We start from the raw sequence: 15,491 nt of genomic DNA, 5'->3' as shown, positions 1-15,491 counted from the left end.
GTGTGCAAGTTCAGCTGGATTGTCCCCAGAGTTACTGCCCACTGAGAATGGAGAACTGCCAGGTGGTATCAAAAAGCAAGCACCCATTGGACCCTGTTTCCTAGCTCACCAAGCTCCTCTCTACCTATAGGAACCGGCCCTGGAAAGGAAGGTTCCAGAACTGGGTCCAGCTCATGTGTGTCTATACCCACTGGACTTGGCCTATACCCTAAAGTGTGGGGCTCATTCCCAGTTTATGGACAATGCAACAGAGACTCAGGCACATTTAGTTGTTACCCACAGTCACACAGCTACCCGGCGACAGGGACGAAATGTGACCCCAACACTGTCTCACGGCCAAGTCTGCTCTTTGCACTGGAAAAATTCTGATGAACCAGCCCACTGTCCTAGGAATGTGTATAATGCTATTCAGATGCTATCTTCTCAGTGAGAAGAAATGGGCTAGTGAGGGCTTTAGGAACCCTTACTGTCTGCTACCCGAAGGCTAAAAGGTTTCAAGATTGAGGCTGCTGGCCTGGGTTCCAAGCTGACTGTTTCCCGTCCCTGGATGACCTCTACAGCCTCCAAGAGTATCTGGGCCGGTGGTGAGGATGTACAAGGCAGGGCTCAGGGAGAAGCTGGAGAACCCAGGGAAAAGGCTAACTTTTCAGATTAATAATAATGATGCTGATGACATAATTTCTTGTCCACTTACCCCAAGACCTATGATAAAAATAAAAGAAGTTTGTGGAAATCTGTGGAAGACAGATTTGTAGCCTGGGGTTTAGGACCCTTAGGTTAAGCCAAGCATAGTTCCTGTGCTTTCTGGCTTTAATTTATTCATCTTCATCTTTGACAGAAGGAAGGAGGTTTACATACGGTTAAGATCAAGTTAAGAAGCCAGTTGTCTTGAAAAAAGGGAAAAGTTTGTATAAAGACAGGCAGTTCTGACACAGAAAGTTGCCTCAAGGAAACACAACTACGGATGCTTTTTATGCTTCTATTTTTAAACTTACGGATATAAATTCTTATTTAGATTTGCATATGCATGGAGGAAAATCTATAGAAAGATATATAGAGAGGGACCAAAGTGAACGGGAAGGAGGACAGTGGTTTGTGTTTTTTCTTTATATATTTCAGCAGAGTATCCATTTGTTTTATTTTAGTTTACATAGAGCCTGAGCTATTTAGAACAAACAAAAATTAAGAGAAGATTGAAGACTGATGGGGAGGAGACCTTGTACATTGAGACAGTTCTACCACCACAATTAAGATGAACAGAATTGTTCCAGGTTTTCACAAACGTGTTTCACTGACAGCATTCCAACAGCCAGGGAGTGGGTCTTCACAGGTGCGGGGCACAGCCACGGGGACTGTGCCCCAGTGGTCACAGTCCCCCACCCGCTGGCGTCCTCAAGGAGACACCAGTCCTGCCCGCTCGCTTCCTTCTACCTGCCAGCTCCTCTGTGTTTGTGCTCTCTCCCACATGCATAGAGCACACATTGTGCTCAAGGCCCCGAGGCTTCATTTTTACTGGCTCACTCCCCTCCTCAAGGGGACGCTTTCAGCCCAACACCCTAGCCTGCCCTTGAACTCCATGAACTGCATCATGAAAGAAAGCCAGCACCCCTGACTCGGGGGTAGTCCTGAAAACCAGAGATGGTCCTGCCCCTCTTTATTTATTTATTTATTTTTAAAAAGATTTTATTTATTTATTTACAGAGATCACAAGTAGGCGGAGAGGCAGGCAGAGAGAGACGGAGGAGGGAGCAGGCTCTCCACCGAGCAGAGAGCCCGACGCAGGGCTCAATCCCAGGACCCTGCGATCACGACCTGAGCCAAAGGCAGAGGCTTTAACCCACTGAGCCACACAGGTTCTCCACTCTTCATTTTTTTTGTTTTTTTAAAGATTTTATTTATTTGACAGACAGAGATCACAAGTAGGCAGAGAGGCAGAGGCAGAGAGAGAGGAGGAAGCAGGCTCCCCACTGAGCAGAGAGCCTGATACGGGGCTCGATCCCAGGACACTAGGATCATGACCTGAGCCGAAGGCAGAGGCTTTAACCCACTGAGCCACCCAGGCGCCCCTCCACTCTTCATTTTTTATTTTATTATTTATTTATTTATATTTTTAAAAGATTTTATTTATTTATTTGCCAGCGAGAGAGATCACAAGCAGGCAGAGAGAGAGAGGGCAGCAGGCTCCCTGCTGAGCAGAGAGCCCTATGTGGGGTTCAATCCCAGGACCCTGAGATCATGACCCCAGCCGAAGGCAGCAGTTTAATTTCACTGAGCCACCCAGGCGCACCCACCCTCCTTTATTTTAATCCATCCCACGCCCTCACCCAAATCATGGAATTTGAAAACTGTCCTCACAGACTTCTGGGAATCTATGCGGAAGAAGTAACTTGGAACACAAAGCAGCTTCTGCCCCAAGATGCTCGGAGCAACACTACAATAGATTAAAGCTGAAAGCACTCAAAATGCCCACCAATCAGACGAAGTCAGAGATCCAACATTCTTTCCGTGAAATACTAGGCAACCAGGGCAAAGAATGAAGACGGGGCTCTAAGGGCAGAGGGTCCTGGCACCAGGCTGCCTCGCTTCAACTCCCCGTTCTAGAACTCAGAAGCTGTGTGACCCTGAGTGAGGCACCCAGGTTCACTCTGCTTCAGTTCTCCCATCTGTAAGAAAGAGGTAAGAATGAGACCCACATCAGAGGCTCTGGAACAGAGCGACCACCCGACCATCTCAGCCCTCATCATCCCCATCATCCCGGCAGGAAATATCCAGTAATAGTAGCAGCAACTGTGCTCTGTGCCTACTTAGGGCCAGGCGCTGGCCCACTGTGAACGATTATCCCAGCTAGTGCCCAGAGCAGCTGCGGCGGGTCTGATAAGCCCCATTTTACTCAACAGAAGCTTGAGACTCAGAGGTTGAATTGTCCCCAAGTCACAGGGCTAATGAGAGACAGAGCGGATTCGGGGCCCGGGTTTGTCTGAAGCCGAAATGTTGCTCTTCAACACTTTACTGACCCCTTGAGGGTAGGGGTCCTGGAGGGAGTAAACTCTCTCACGGGGACGCCGTTGGGAAGGGAAGCAGAAGCATGGAGAACTATTCCCCCTGTATATTTGCTTTCCCACCAAACGATGAGTTAAGCCTCACCCTCCAACCCACGCAGCCCTTCCCAACCCTCAGACGCTTCCAGCCTAGAAATCTGCCCTCAGAGCACCTATATCCTGAGGTCAGGATTTCGGACATTGAAAGGAAGCTCAGCATTTCATTGGCCCCTCCCCAGGCAGGCGGGTCTGAAGCTCCCTTTCAGGCTCCAGCACAGTCTCTCCGAATGGCTGCCGCCTTCCTTGAAGAGATTTGCTCCCCTCCTGCAGCTAACAGGTGGCCAAACCAGGGCTGCAGCTCCCATTCTAGTGCCCCCCCCCCACCTCTGGGGCTCCTCTCCTCTCCCCCACCCCAGCCATTCTTCCAGGAATCAAAGGGTAAAACCCATCCCTTTAGAAGGGCAAGGGCTGCTCCCTGACTTGAACAGATAACGACTTCACACAATAAAACCAGCTTACCAGAAATACCATCAGACCCAGCAAATCTGGGTCCCAAAGAAATAAAATGACAGGGAAAAAGTAGAGAAGGCTTCAAATGTCACTGGAAGAATAAAATATTTAATATCATAAAGAGGTGCAGAAGCTTTACGAGAAAGCCACACATTATAATCTAGGAAAACCCGAGTCCCACCTCCACCCCCTCAGAAGGGAGGAGGGGCCCTTTGGGAGTTCACAGAGGAAAGAGGCAAAGGCACAGCTCCTGGCTGAGGGACCCAGGGAGGGGCAACTCCCTTCCTTTTCACACCCTAAAGTTTGATGCTTCTGAGCAGGCTCTGAGTCAACAGGCTCAGTTCCATTCTCCTTCTTTTCTGACTATCCTACCCCCTCTGCCAGTACTCATTCTTTTTTATCTTCCTGCAGCTCTCTTGGATACAGAGGAAGAAGAAGAAATCTTGGACATTGAAAAAAGGATAGGGAGAAGGAAGTGTCCCCTTCCTCAATGCACCCTGACATCGAGGACTTTTGCTTTTGGGAATGATCCTCAGTTTCCAGAAGTTGCCATCTGAGGAGGTAAGGGAATAGGCTTTGGAGTTAGATACACCTGGGTGTGAATTTCTGCTCTGCCTTTATCTTGCTTGTTGGACTTGGGCAAGTTTCTCATGCTTTCTAAATCTGTTTCCTCATTGGGGCGCCTGGGTGGCTCCATCGGTTAAGCATCTGCCTTCAGCTCGGGTCATGATCTCTGGGTCCTGGATCTCCCTGTTCTGCAGAGAGCCTGCTTCTCCTTCTCCCTCTGCTGCTCCCCCTGCTTGTGGCTCTCTCTCTGTCAAATAAATAAAATCTTTAAAACTAAATTAAAAATAAATAAATCTGTTTCTTCGTGGACAAAGCAGAAGTAACAACAGGGCTCACCTCATAAGCTTGCTGTAAGGATCCAATGGGATGATGCATTTCAAATATTTATCTCGGGGACTGGCATGAAATCAGCTCTCAAAAACTCTTGATATGTATCCCTGTCAGTAATATTACTGATATTATTGATAGCACTAATCCATTTATCAATAGCATCAACCAAGTCATGCTTTCAATGATACTATCAGGACCACTATTATTGATGAAGGGGCATATAGAGAATTCTCAGTCTCTCGACCTCTTGATCAGAGGGTACTTTGATGGGGACACGGTATAGGAGATAATCTACCCTTGAAAAAGACTGAGTTCCCATAAAGATATGTTGCCCCCTGACTTTGCATATTTGTAAAAATTTTTAAGAGAAAAAAGGTGGCAAGCATCATTCCTCCTAGTATGGACATCAAACCTCCTAGTTTGGGGAGGAAAAACCACTCTCCAGGGGCCAGAACCCTCCGTGGCTCAGCCTTTCTCGCCGCTGTCCAGGAGGGCAGAATGCCAAGCAGACGGGCTTGGGCTTCCCCTGGTCAGCAGAGCCTGGGCTGGGCTCCAAAGTGATTTCTCACTCAGCCGATTCTCCCTCCATGCCTTCCTCACCCTTTTTGAGTTTCATTTCTTTTAATCACAGCCCAACTGAGTCATTAAAGGGGGGAGAAAGATGAGAAATGGAGAGAAGCAGCCTCTCTCTCCCTGTATGATTCTAGTTTTTGCCTCCTTCTGAGTGGTGCCAAGAAGGTGCCTGGCCTATAATAAGTGGTCATTCCTATCCTAATTCATCTTGACCTGAAAAAAGGCAGCATGTTTTGGTTGCCCCTCAGCATCTCCTGACCATCCGGGGTCCTGCAGCTCTTCCTAATATCTGGGAGAACAGATGGCTTTTTAGGTCAAAATGGAAAAAGCATGAGAGGGAGAAGGAGAATACGGCTGGGTGATTTCTAGGGGGTGAGGCAGAGTGGGATGGGTCTGGAATTTAAAGGGAGGACTGGGGACTGACAGTGGACACACATCCTAAAAGACGCCACCCCTCGCTAGGATCTCACCAGTGTGCAGATCCCCGCACCTCTAGTGTTAACTTTCTTTTTTTTTTTTTTTTTTATAAATCTTTTTTTTTTTTTAAGATTTTATTTATTTATTTGACAGAGAGAGAGATCACAAGTAGGCAGAGAGTCAGGCAGAGAGAGAGAGAAGCAGGCTCCCTGCTGAGCAAAGAGCCCGAGGCGGGGCTCGATCCCAGGACACTGAGATCATGACCTGAGCTGAAGGCAGTGGCTTAATCCACTGAGCCACCCAGGCGCCCCCAGTCCCAACTTTCTATGAAGGCCCTGGATGGTCTGGCACCTGCCCTCCTCCCCACTCTCCTTTCTCTGTGCTTCTTCACATAACCCCCCACCCCCCGGACCCCGTTCCTCCCACGCCATTCGGTTTTTCTCAAGTGTCAAGTGAAGATAATCGTACAACCTAGCTCACAGGGCAGCTGAGAGAATTACATTGTTTAAAACCAGCTCAGCACTCAGAATCATGTCCTCACACCGGTCACCATGCGGGCCCCCATTCTTATGGTACTAGGCTTTGTCTTTCATCAAAAGGATACAGCAATGCCCATCTAGGGGAAGACTTAGCGGCACTGACTGCGAGGAACATGCGTGCACTGGGGTGCGGTGTTCGTGAGTATCCCCCTCTCCTACCCCGGCCCCCTTCCCTCTGCTCTCACACCTGCCTTGTGAGATATTCTCATGCAGGGATGGAGGGACTTGTCCAAGGTCACATGGCAGTCCTAGTAAGTAAAGCTCCTCTCGTCTTTTGAGCTACCTTATAAAACACAGTGGCGGGGGGGGGGGCGCCTGGGTGGCTCAGTGGGTTGGGCCACTGCCTTCGGCTCAGGTCATGATCTCAGGGTCCTGGGATCGAGTCCCGCATCAGGCTCTCTGCTCAGCAGGGAGCCTGCTTCCCTCTCTCTCTCTGCCTGCCTCTCTGTCTACCTGTGATCTCTCTCTGTCAAATAAATAAATAAAAATCTTTAAAAAACACAGTGGGGCTCTTGTTCTGGACTCCCTATGCCATTCATGGTGCTGGACACAGGATGGCTGCTAGTGAAATCTCTGGACCACTGCAATAGCAAAGCCGATGCTCTATGGCCAGTACCTCAGCAGGTGCAAGGGGGAGGAGGGAGTCTTAGGATCAAACCTTGATTCTGTCACTGCTTCCCTCCATGCACTTGACCCATTTCTGCATCTTTTGAGACCTTTGCTTTTCTGTCTGTATAATGGGAGAGGTGCTGACCTGATTAGATCTCTAGGGTGCCTTCCTGCTCCAGGAGTCCCTGATGTAGGTCAAGGATAGATTAAAGAGGGCCATGCCTTCTCTGCTAGTCTTCTCATCCACAGTTGAAGTCCAGCTCCCTCTCCTTGAATCCACACTGACTTCAAGGACCTGCCTGACAAGTAGAAAGAGGTAGAAATGATACCCTGGGACTTCTGAGACTGGGTGCTATGGATGTTAGCAGCTTCTGCCTGTGCTCTTGGACTACTTGATCCTGGGATGCTCCCTTTGCAAACCTAGCCTCTGTGGCCTGAAAAGTCCAGCCAAATGGAGAGGCCATGAGCAGGCACTCTAGTTGACAGCCCCTGCTAAGCTGCGGGGCAGCACAGCCAAAGGTCAACTCCCAGCCATTCCAGCCCCTTCTGGGTAAGTGAAGGGACCCCCTTGAAAGACACCTTCTAGCTCCAGATGGCCCACCTGTCGTGAATGAGAGACAAGTCACCCAGCAGAATGAATCCTTCCCATGTTCCCGACTCACGAAATGTGAGCAAAACATTGGAAAAAGGAAGATGAGCTGTGAATTGTTCTTTCAAAAGGGACTGAGAACAGATTTTGATCACCTGATTGTCCGAGATTGACTCCATCAAAAGGCCACTTCCCAAGCAGGGGTGAGGGGTGAGGGGGCACGGGGAGGATACAAAGGAACAGCATGAGCCGAAAGCTTCAGGGGGCAGCAGCGACACACAGATGGCAAAAGTGTCCTCCACACAAGATGATGATGAAATACCTATAGTTTTCTTTGGTTTCGTCCTCTATCTTGATTAAAATTTCGCCATGTTTATACTGCTAGACAGAATAAATGGAAACACAGCTTACTTTTCAAACCGTGCCTTGCTGACATCGTTATGCTTGCCAGATTTATACCATTTCTAATAGATAACAATCTTTCCTGTTTAGCACAGTGAAGGGGAGCACGAGGCTTCCTCCCCCTTCTGATGCTTCAATCACGGTGACTTCCTCCATCCCTGGCCAGGAGGGGAGGGTCTCCCTGGAAATAACTGAAAATCTAAATAACAAGGTAATTCTTTATATGGTATCTCTTGGATCACCGTTCCTCCCCCTTTTACTGTTCACCCTGCATTAATTTCCTATCCCTGCTGTAACAGATGACCACGGACTTGGTGGTTTAAAACAACACACACATTTATTAGCTTACGGTTCTATAGGTTAGAAGTCTAGCAAAATTATCACTTGGCTAAAATCAAGGTATTGGCAGGGTTTCATTACTTTCTGGAGGCTTTAGGGGTGAATCCATTTGCTTGCCCTCCAAGTGTTACAGAATTTCCTTAGCTTGTAACCCTCCTCCTCCCCCTCCTTCAAGGGTAGCAATGTTTTAAGGCTCTGAATTCCTCTGCTGTCTCCCTCTGCCACATTAAAGGGCCCTGTGATTACACTGGGCTCACACTGATAATTCAGGACAATCTCCATCTTTAAAAATTGGCTTATTAGCAACCTTAATTCCATGTGCAAATTTAGTTTTCACCTTGGTCATGTAAGGTAAAATATTCACAGGTCACAGTCATTAGGATGTGGAACTCCAGGGTTCCTGGATGGCTCAGTTGTTAACCATCAGCCTTCGACTCAGGTCATGATCCCAGGGTCCTGGGATTGAGGCCCACATCGGGCTCCCTGCACAGTGAGAAGCCTGCTTCTCCTTCTCCCACTAACCCTGCTTGTGTTCTCTCTCTCAAATAAATAAACAAAATCTTAAAAAAAAAAAAAAGAAGGACGTGGAATTCCTTGTGGGAGCTATTATTCTGCCTGTGCCATACATCCAGTGGCCATCCTCAATTTGGTCAACTATAAACCTGAGGACCGCAGTATCCCGGGGAAAGCTTACCACAGAAGACCCAGAAAACCAAGCCAACACCAAGCCCAAAATTTTTTTTTTAAATTTTTAAATTTGGAGGTTCAGAAGTTGAGGTCTAAATTGAAGGTAAAATATAATGATAATAATAGTCATGGGAAATCTGTGATGGGTTAGAGAATTGGCTTCTCCACCCCTCACCTCCCATGCCCCAGAGCTAAGGATCAGTTGAGCTTGGGAAGAGAGGAATGTTGGAAATCAAACCAGATGGTCTTGCAAACGCTAGAGAATGTCCTTAAAAGAGATCCTATGCTCTGTTCGCACCAGCCTTGTCCACAGGGTGGCTGAAGAGGATGAGAGCCTAGAGAAAATCAGGTGTGTCGGAGGGATTGGAAAGAAAGAGTGTCTCTGCCTCACTGCCGGACAGCATCTGTCGGATGGCAAGCATCAGGTGCTCTTCCTTGGCATGACAGGAGCCAACCACAAGTGGTTTCCTGGTCTACTCCCCATCAAGAGGTCTTTGGCTAGTTCCCCTCAGATCCCCAGGCCCTCAGTGTGACAGAGAAGAGCTGATGGCCTCAGAGAAGAGGGATGGCCTCAGCAGGGCAGGAAATCTATCTGATAGATAGAGCCAGCTGGCCTCAAATGGCCTTATGACGGGGATGGAGAGAGCAAAGCAGCAGAAGCCAGGATACATATACCACATGCCTATAAATCACCTGGGAACCAAGAGGTCTTGGCACAATACCATAAAGGAAAGAGAGTGATGGACAGGTGCCAGGCAAGACAGCAGGCACTAGAACTCACAGGCAGTGGCCTGGGGCCAAATCTCCTCTTACCCCCGTGCTTCGATGTACATAGGCCTCCTTTGAACTTAGACATTTAGGAAGAGGTAGGAAGCAGAAAACCTAAGTGGCACTAGAAGTATGTTTCCACTACCAATGGATGGAGCAGGCCAGAAATGAAATTCAGTTATAGAAACATTACAGAAAATTAAATATGCTTGAATCTCTGTGGCCCCGAACATCCTATCCGCTGCATAAAACCATCCGCAATTGTGGTCTCTTCTGCTTGCACATAAATGGGTGTTTCGTAAATCCCTAATCATTTACAATTATGTTCTCTGATTTTCAGAAAACCTATGAGTTCTAGAGCTGCTGCTCCCTTCTGAACGACTAGGAAACAGGCTGATAAAGTCCACGTAGATTCGAAAGCTCACCGATGACCAAGCCAGAGCTTAAGCCCAGTTCACTCAGCCCAGCCTTGGTTCTCAGCTTCTCTCCCACTATCTCCTCTCCTCTCTGGGTCACAGGAAAGCAAGCCAAAATGGTTCCAGCAAGAAGAATATTGAAAACATGTCCTTGGACCTCTACCTGGCCACCTTGTGGTGGTTTGGGGAAGTCACTCTGCTTCCCACAGGGGTGAGGGACGTGCTGCTGGATTTGTTGAGACGGTGAGTTATTGGATGCAAACGTGCCTTGAGAACTCTAAAGGGCTCCAAAACTAGAAGGTATTATTACTATTTATTTTTCTTTTGCCAGATGGAGTTTCTTAGAAGAGGGGCTGTAAGAAAAAGTTTCCCTCTGCAGTTAGGACAAAGAGTCTACTGAGAAATAAGAGAGATTTTAAAGTTCAGAGTAGAAGTGGGTGTCTCCCCATCCATCCTGAAGGTGCAGAAAAGAGCTTACCTGAGCTCCATGGAGCCCTGAAGTTGCAGTTTTAACATCAGATCCTTAATCTAGAGAGGAAGGTCTCTGACAACCTCATTAGACTGCTGAATTTTCTCTTAACCTCCAGGGAAGGAATGTTCTTTTGCTCTCTCTATATATTTTCCCAATTTCCACTGATGAGAGGGAGAAAGAGACACAGCCCATCTGGGTACATGCTTAGGCGTGCCTACCGCTGCATTCTGAGGTTTCCTTCTTCTGGGACAGCTATCTTCGAGGCGAGGGAGTTTAATTAGTTCAGGAAATGGAACTGATGGGAAAAGGAAATAGAGGCAGAAAACTTGTGTCTTTCAGAAATGCCAGCTTCACGTTTTGGGGACCACACTGCTGATCTGGGACATCTTTTTGAGTTGTGTGTCCACTGCCTCGCTTGAAGACTTGGGCAGATCCTCCCCTCTCTCTCTGGGCCTCACTTTTCTATCATGCAAAATGGGGGGCTAGGATGCAGTACTCCAAGACAGCTGCTGACACCTACGCCTGTTTCCTGGTGCTTGCACCCGACTTTTCCTTGAAAGTCTGGGCCTCCCCCCAACTCACTACTGTGTATTTACGTGCAGGTGCCAGCTGGCCCAAGACCCAGGTACGACTGGTCCCCCACACTCCCACCACAGTGACTGGCACAGTGATGGGCATGAGGCCCGCGCTGGCCCAATGGGTTGAAATCCTGTGACGGTAGCTGGAGGGACTGGGAAGAAAGATGTTCTCAGTGAGTTGTCCAGAAGGATGGACAAGCTGGAGTTGTCCCGAGGATGGCATGGAGCTGAGGAAAGCAGAGAGACGAGAAGAGGGATCCCAAGGACATTGTTTGATCCCCTTAATCCTACTGTCCCTTGACTTCTGTTCGATGTATTTCTTCTTTTTGCCTAAACTAGTCCTGAGTTTCTATCACTTATAATCTTAAGAATTCTAATTAAAACATCTCCACTGGCCCATCTACATTTGAAGATCTGTTGATCTTTGCTACAATACAGTTTAATGGCATTATCTCATTCTCTAGAAGTTTTCTTCTTCGTATTGCTCTCCCAGCCATGGTCTACTTCCCTACCTTTGGAACAGGTACATTAAGAACTGACTGTGTATTCTATTTCTTGTGGTCTCCCCCAGAGACATAGCCCTGGCCCACATCCCTGGCCCCATTCCTCCCTCCGTCCCTTCTTTCTTTCTTTCTTTTTTTTTTTTTTAAGATTTTATTTATTCATTTGACAAACGAGATCACAAGTAGGCAGAGAGGCAGGCAGGGAGAGAAGGGGAAGCAAGCTCCCCGCTAATCAGAGAGCCCAATGTGGGGCTCAGTCCCAGGACCCTGAGATCATGACCAGGGCCAAAGGCAGAGGCTTAACCCACTGAACCACCCAGGCACCCCCGTCCCTTATTTCTTTCTTATTTACTGAGATCGTTGGGGTGCTAAGTTGAATCCACGGATTCCCTGGGTGGGAACTGATTCTCTCAGTTTACTGGGTGGGATAAATTGGAAAAAAGCCAGTTTGTGCTAGAAATGATCACAGGGACTATAACAAATGTATGTAGCAGGGAGTGAAAACAGTAACGATCTTTAGAAAAGGATGGTCACTTTTCCATGATGAGGAGGGAAAAGAAGACATCGGGAAAGAGGTCTACTTGTTGGCTACATAGGCTGGTGGGGAACAACTCACTCTAGGCTAATAGACGGTAGGAACGAAGGCTCTGAGGCTTTACACGGGGACATAGGTTCAGAGAACCACATTGAATTCACTCCACTGGATTTAATGTAGAAGGAAGTAAAGTGATGGAGAGGTTAGAAAGGGCCAAGTCAAGAAGGCATAGAATGCCAACTGAAGAAGTTCAACTTGCAGGGTGATACCTACCAAGTGTGCTTCCATGAGCTCTGCCTCCCCAGACATAGAATGCTCACCAAACCGTTACAAATTCAGGTTCCTGGGACCTAACCTCCTCTGCACAAGCAACATGAGCACATGGGATCCTGGAACCTACATCTGAAACAAACATCCTAGGCCATTCCTACAACATAAACCATTCAGTCCAAAAGCCTCTTCTATGGGCAACAAAGATCCTCAAAGAGCCTCTGTGTCCTTACGTCTATCCCCAATTCTGGAGCCTCAGGCAGATAAGCCTGCCATCCCCCTCCATGCCCTTCCCTTGGCCATCCCTACTCTTTCCTAATGTAAATTGACCCATTTTTGAAGCCAGTAAAAACCAACTTGCCCAACTTCAATCAACATTAAGATCTCCACTGAAACCTTCTCTTCTGGACATCTCATTGACATGATCCCACTGGGTCCACAGAGATAAGACATGCTCTATCTCACCCCCAAATGGACAGTCACCCTCTTGAGGCCAGAAGCTCTCAAGGACCTATTGCATATTGGGCACTAAAGTTCTGATGTCTCATTTCATTCTTCCAACAATTCCACAAAATAGGTTTATGTATCTCACTTTACAGATGAAGAAACCAAGGGAGCCTAGTGTTCTGAAGGCCACAGAGGCAGTAGTTATGAGTGAGTTTCCCCTCAAAGGGAGGGGCCTCTAGCAAGCAGCCTTGGTGTCTGGGCCAGCACCACAGTCATGGGCCAATGGCACTTACCACACATCCTGAGGAGTCCACCTGGCGGTCAGACACGCACTTGAAGTTCCGAGTGCAGCCCCCATTGTTCCGAGAGCAGTCACGAACTGGCCCAAAGGAGGACAGCAGGTCATTGATGGTTTCGAAGTATGTGGACAGCATCGCTTCTTCCCTTAGACACAAAGAGGATGGTTAAACCCCAGAGACACGTGTATCATTAGATTAAAAGAAATTAAACATGCATTCATTACAGTTAAGAGCATCATTTATGATATCTGTAATCAAGAAGATGATACAAATAAATATTTAAAAAGAAAATAGTAAAAAAAAATCCAGTAGGCATGCTATCATATGACTTGATGTGTGTCTACTTGTGATGATGAGGAATAATGAAATCAAGAGTGCCAAGTTTCCTGTCTACTTGTGATGGAACTTGGCATTCTTTATTTCATGAATCCTCCTAATTTGGGAAGATAGGCTTGAGATTTCCATTTACCAATAAGTAAACTGTGGCTCAGAAAGGTAAAGAGTCTTGTTAAAAGTCCATCAGCTTGTAATGTGGCAGAATTGACATTGGTGCCAAGCTCCATCTGAGTCCAAAAGAGAAAGCTCCTCCCGCTATACCACTCTTAACTCACAATTTGTCTGTTTCTACAGATTCTAGACCTCCTCATAGCAACTCTGCAAAATGGGCACATTCCTATTATCCCAACTTTGGTTATATATTGAAACTATTAAAGGTGTGGAACTTCCCCAATTTACAAAGCCTATAAATAGCAGAGCCAAGATACAAACACAGGACTGTCTGACTCTAGAATCTTAGAGCTTTATTCTTCATACTATTGCATAAAAGTGACCCCATCCAGACTGACAGCAACAGTGGTTGGAACAGTCACAGGATTCTAGACAAACGCATTCTTCCTCCAGATGAGACTGGACTAGGTACCATAATCCACGGTTCTGCCAAGGTTTTATGAGATGAGATAAACAGACAGGAGTTTTTGGAGCCTGCTTTCTGGCAAAAGGGCCACAAATAAGGACATCCCACCACTGGAGTGTCTGTGATGCCCACATTTGTAGGAGATATTAGAGGGACACCACAGGCACTGAGTAGTGACACACAGTCTCCCATGATATAGGACTCATGGGGTCCAGAACTGTGAAAGAAGGGAGCTGATTGTTGCAAAAAGAGGCCAGAGAGCACTCTTGGTATTGCCTCTGGACCATCCTTCATCTTTCTCCCACTGTTTCCCTCCAGAGGCATGGAGTTCGAGGTTTGGGTGTTGTAGCTTATTTTCTACCTCCAGTATCATCCCCTTCTGTATTATCATTCATACTGACTGCCAGTGAACCTCATACACTCCAGCTCTAATTCGATATGCCACTCATCAATAATAGCCCCCCATTACTTACGGAAGAAAATCCAAATTAGTTTCCTTGGCATTTGAGGTCCTTCACAATTTGGTCCCCGCCTGCCTGTCCAGCTTCTTTTACCCTGTCCTCATAGCCACAGGTCTCTTCTCATTCCCTAAACCCACAATCTTAATTTAGATTCTCTGAGAATGGACTCTGAAACAGAGTTGCACAGAGCAGGTGTTTCAAGGATCCCTCTTACACAGTTGTAGGAAGTAAGCAAGGCAGGACTGGACAAGGGAGAGGCTGAGTCACCATGTGGTTAATGCATTTAGATCTGAAGCTTCAGTTTGTCCTTCCGGAGCTCTAGAGTTGGGTGGCCCTTTAAGACTATCCATGGGGGCTTAAATGGGTAGGAGAAGAATCCATGAAACAAGATGGGATAGGGAGGGAGACAAACCATAAGTGACTCTTAATCTCATGAAACAAACTGTGGGTTGCTGGGGTGAGGGGGGTTGGGAGAAGGGGGGTAGGGTTATGGAGATTGGGGAGGGTATGTGCTTTTGGGTAAATTGGAAGGGGAGGTGAACCATGAGAGACTATGGACTCTGACAAACAATCTGAGGGGTTTGAAGTGGCGGGGGGGTGGGAGGTTGGGGTACCAGGTGGTGGGTATTATAGAGGGCACGGCTTACATGGAGCACTGGGTGTAGTGAAAAAAAAATGAATACTGTTTTTCTGAAAATAAATAAATTGGAAAAAAAAAAAGAATATCCTGATTAAAGACAAGGGACCCCACCCTCTGTATCACTATATCGTCACTGGCCAAGGGCTGCCATCCAGAAGGTGGTATCGTTGTATGAGGCAGTTTCCTGTGGCTGAAGGCAATAGCCAGTGAGGGACACATTGATGGGCCATGAGTCACAATCCAGGGGATGGGCAGGTCAGCCGTGAAGAAGGGATCTGAGTACAGCATGTACCTTCACTTCTCAGAAGCCTTAATCATGCTTTTGGGTCTGGGATGCTCATCTCTAATTTTTCTCCCTGATAAAATTCCAAGAATCCCTCAAAACTACTCAAATTCATCCATCCATCCATCCATTCATATACTGCAGTGCTTACTGAATGCTTACCCCATAGCAGGCACTATTCTAAGTACTGGAGATGCAGAAACGACATGGGACAAAGCCCTGACCTCCAAAGAGCTTGCTATGACCTCATTAGGAACCCTTGTCTCCATCCCCCAACTAGAACTAATTTCTTTTCCCTGTGAACAC

The 15,491-nt window shown here is 47.3% G+C and overlaps 1 protein-coding gene across 1 annotated transcript in view; it reads right to left on the bottom strand.

Moving 5' to 3' along the window:
* ASTN2 (astrotactin 2) overlaps positions 1-15,491 on the bottom strand; it is a 736,372-nt gene that overhangs the window by 340,176 nt on the left and 380,705 nt on the right. Inside the window, exon 10 of the mRNA XM_044265036.1 lies at positions 12,883-13,033. Coding sequence (XP_044120971.1) covers positions 12,883-13,033 — 151 coding nt within the window. The remainder of the gene's footprint in view (positions 1-12,882; positions 13,034-15,491) is intronic.

This window comes from Neovison vison, chromosome 9 (assembly GCF_020171115.1).
Source record: "Neovison vison isolate M4711 chromosome 9, ASM_NN_V1, whole genome shotgun sequence".
NCBI lineage: Eukaryota > Metazoa > Chordata > Mammalia > Carnivora > Mustelidae > Neogale > Neogale vison.
Note: the sequence above shows the minus strand (reverse complement) of the source record. Positions and strands in the feature narration are given on the sequence as shown.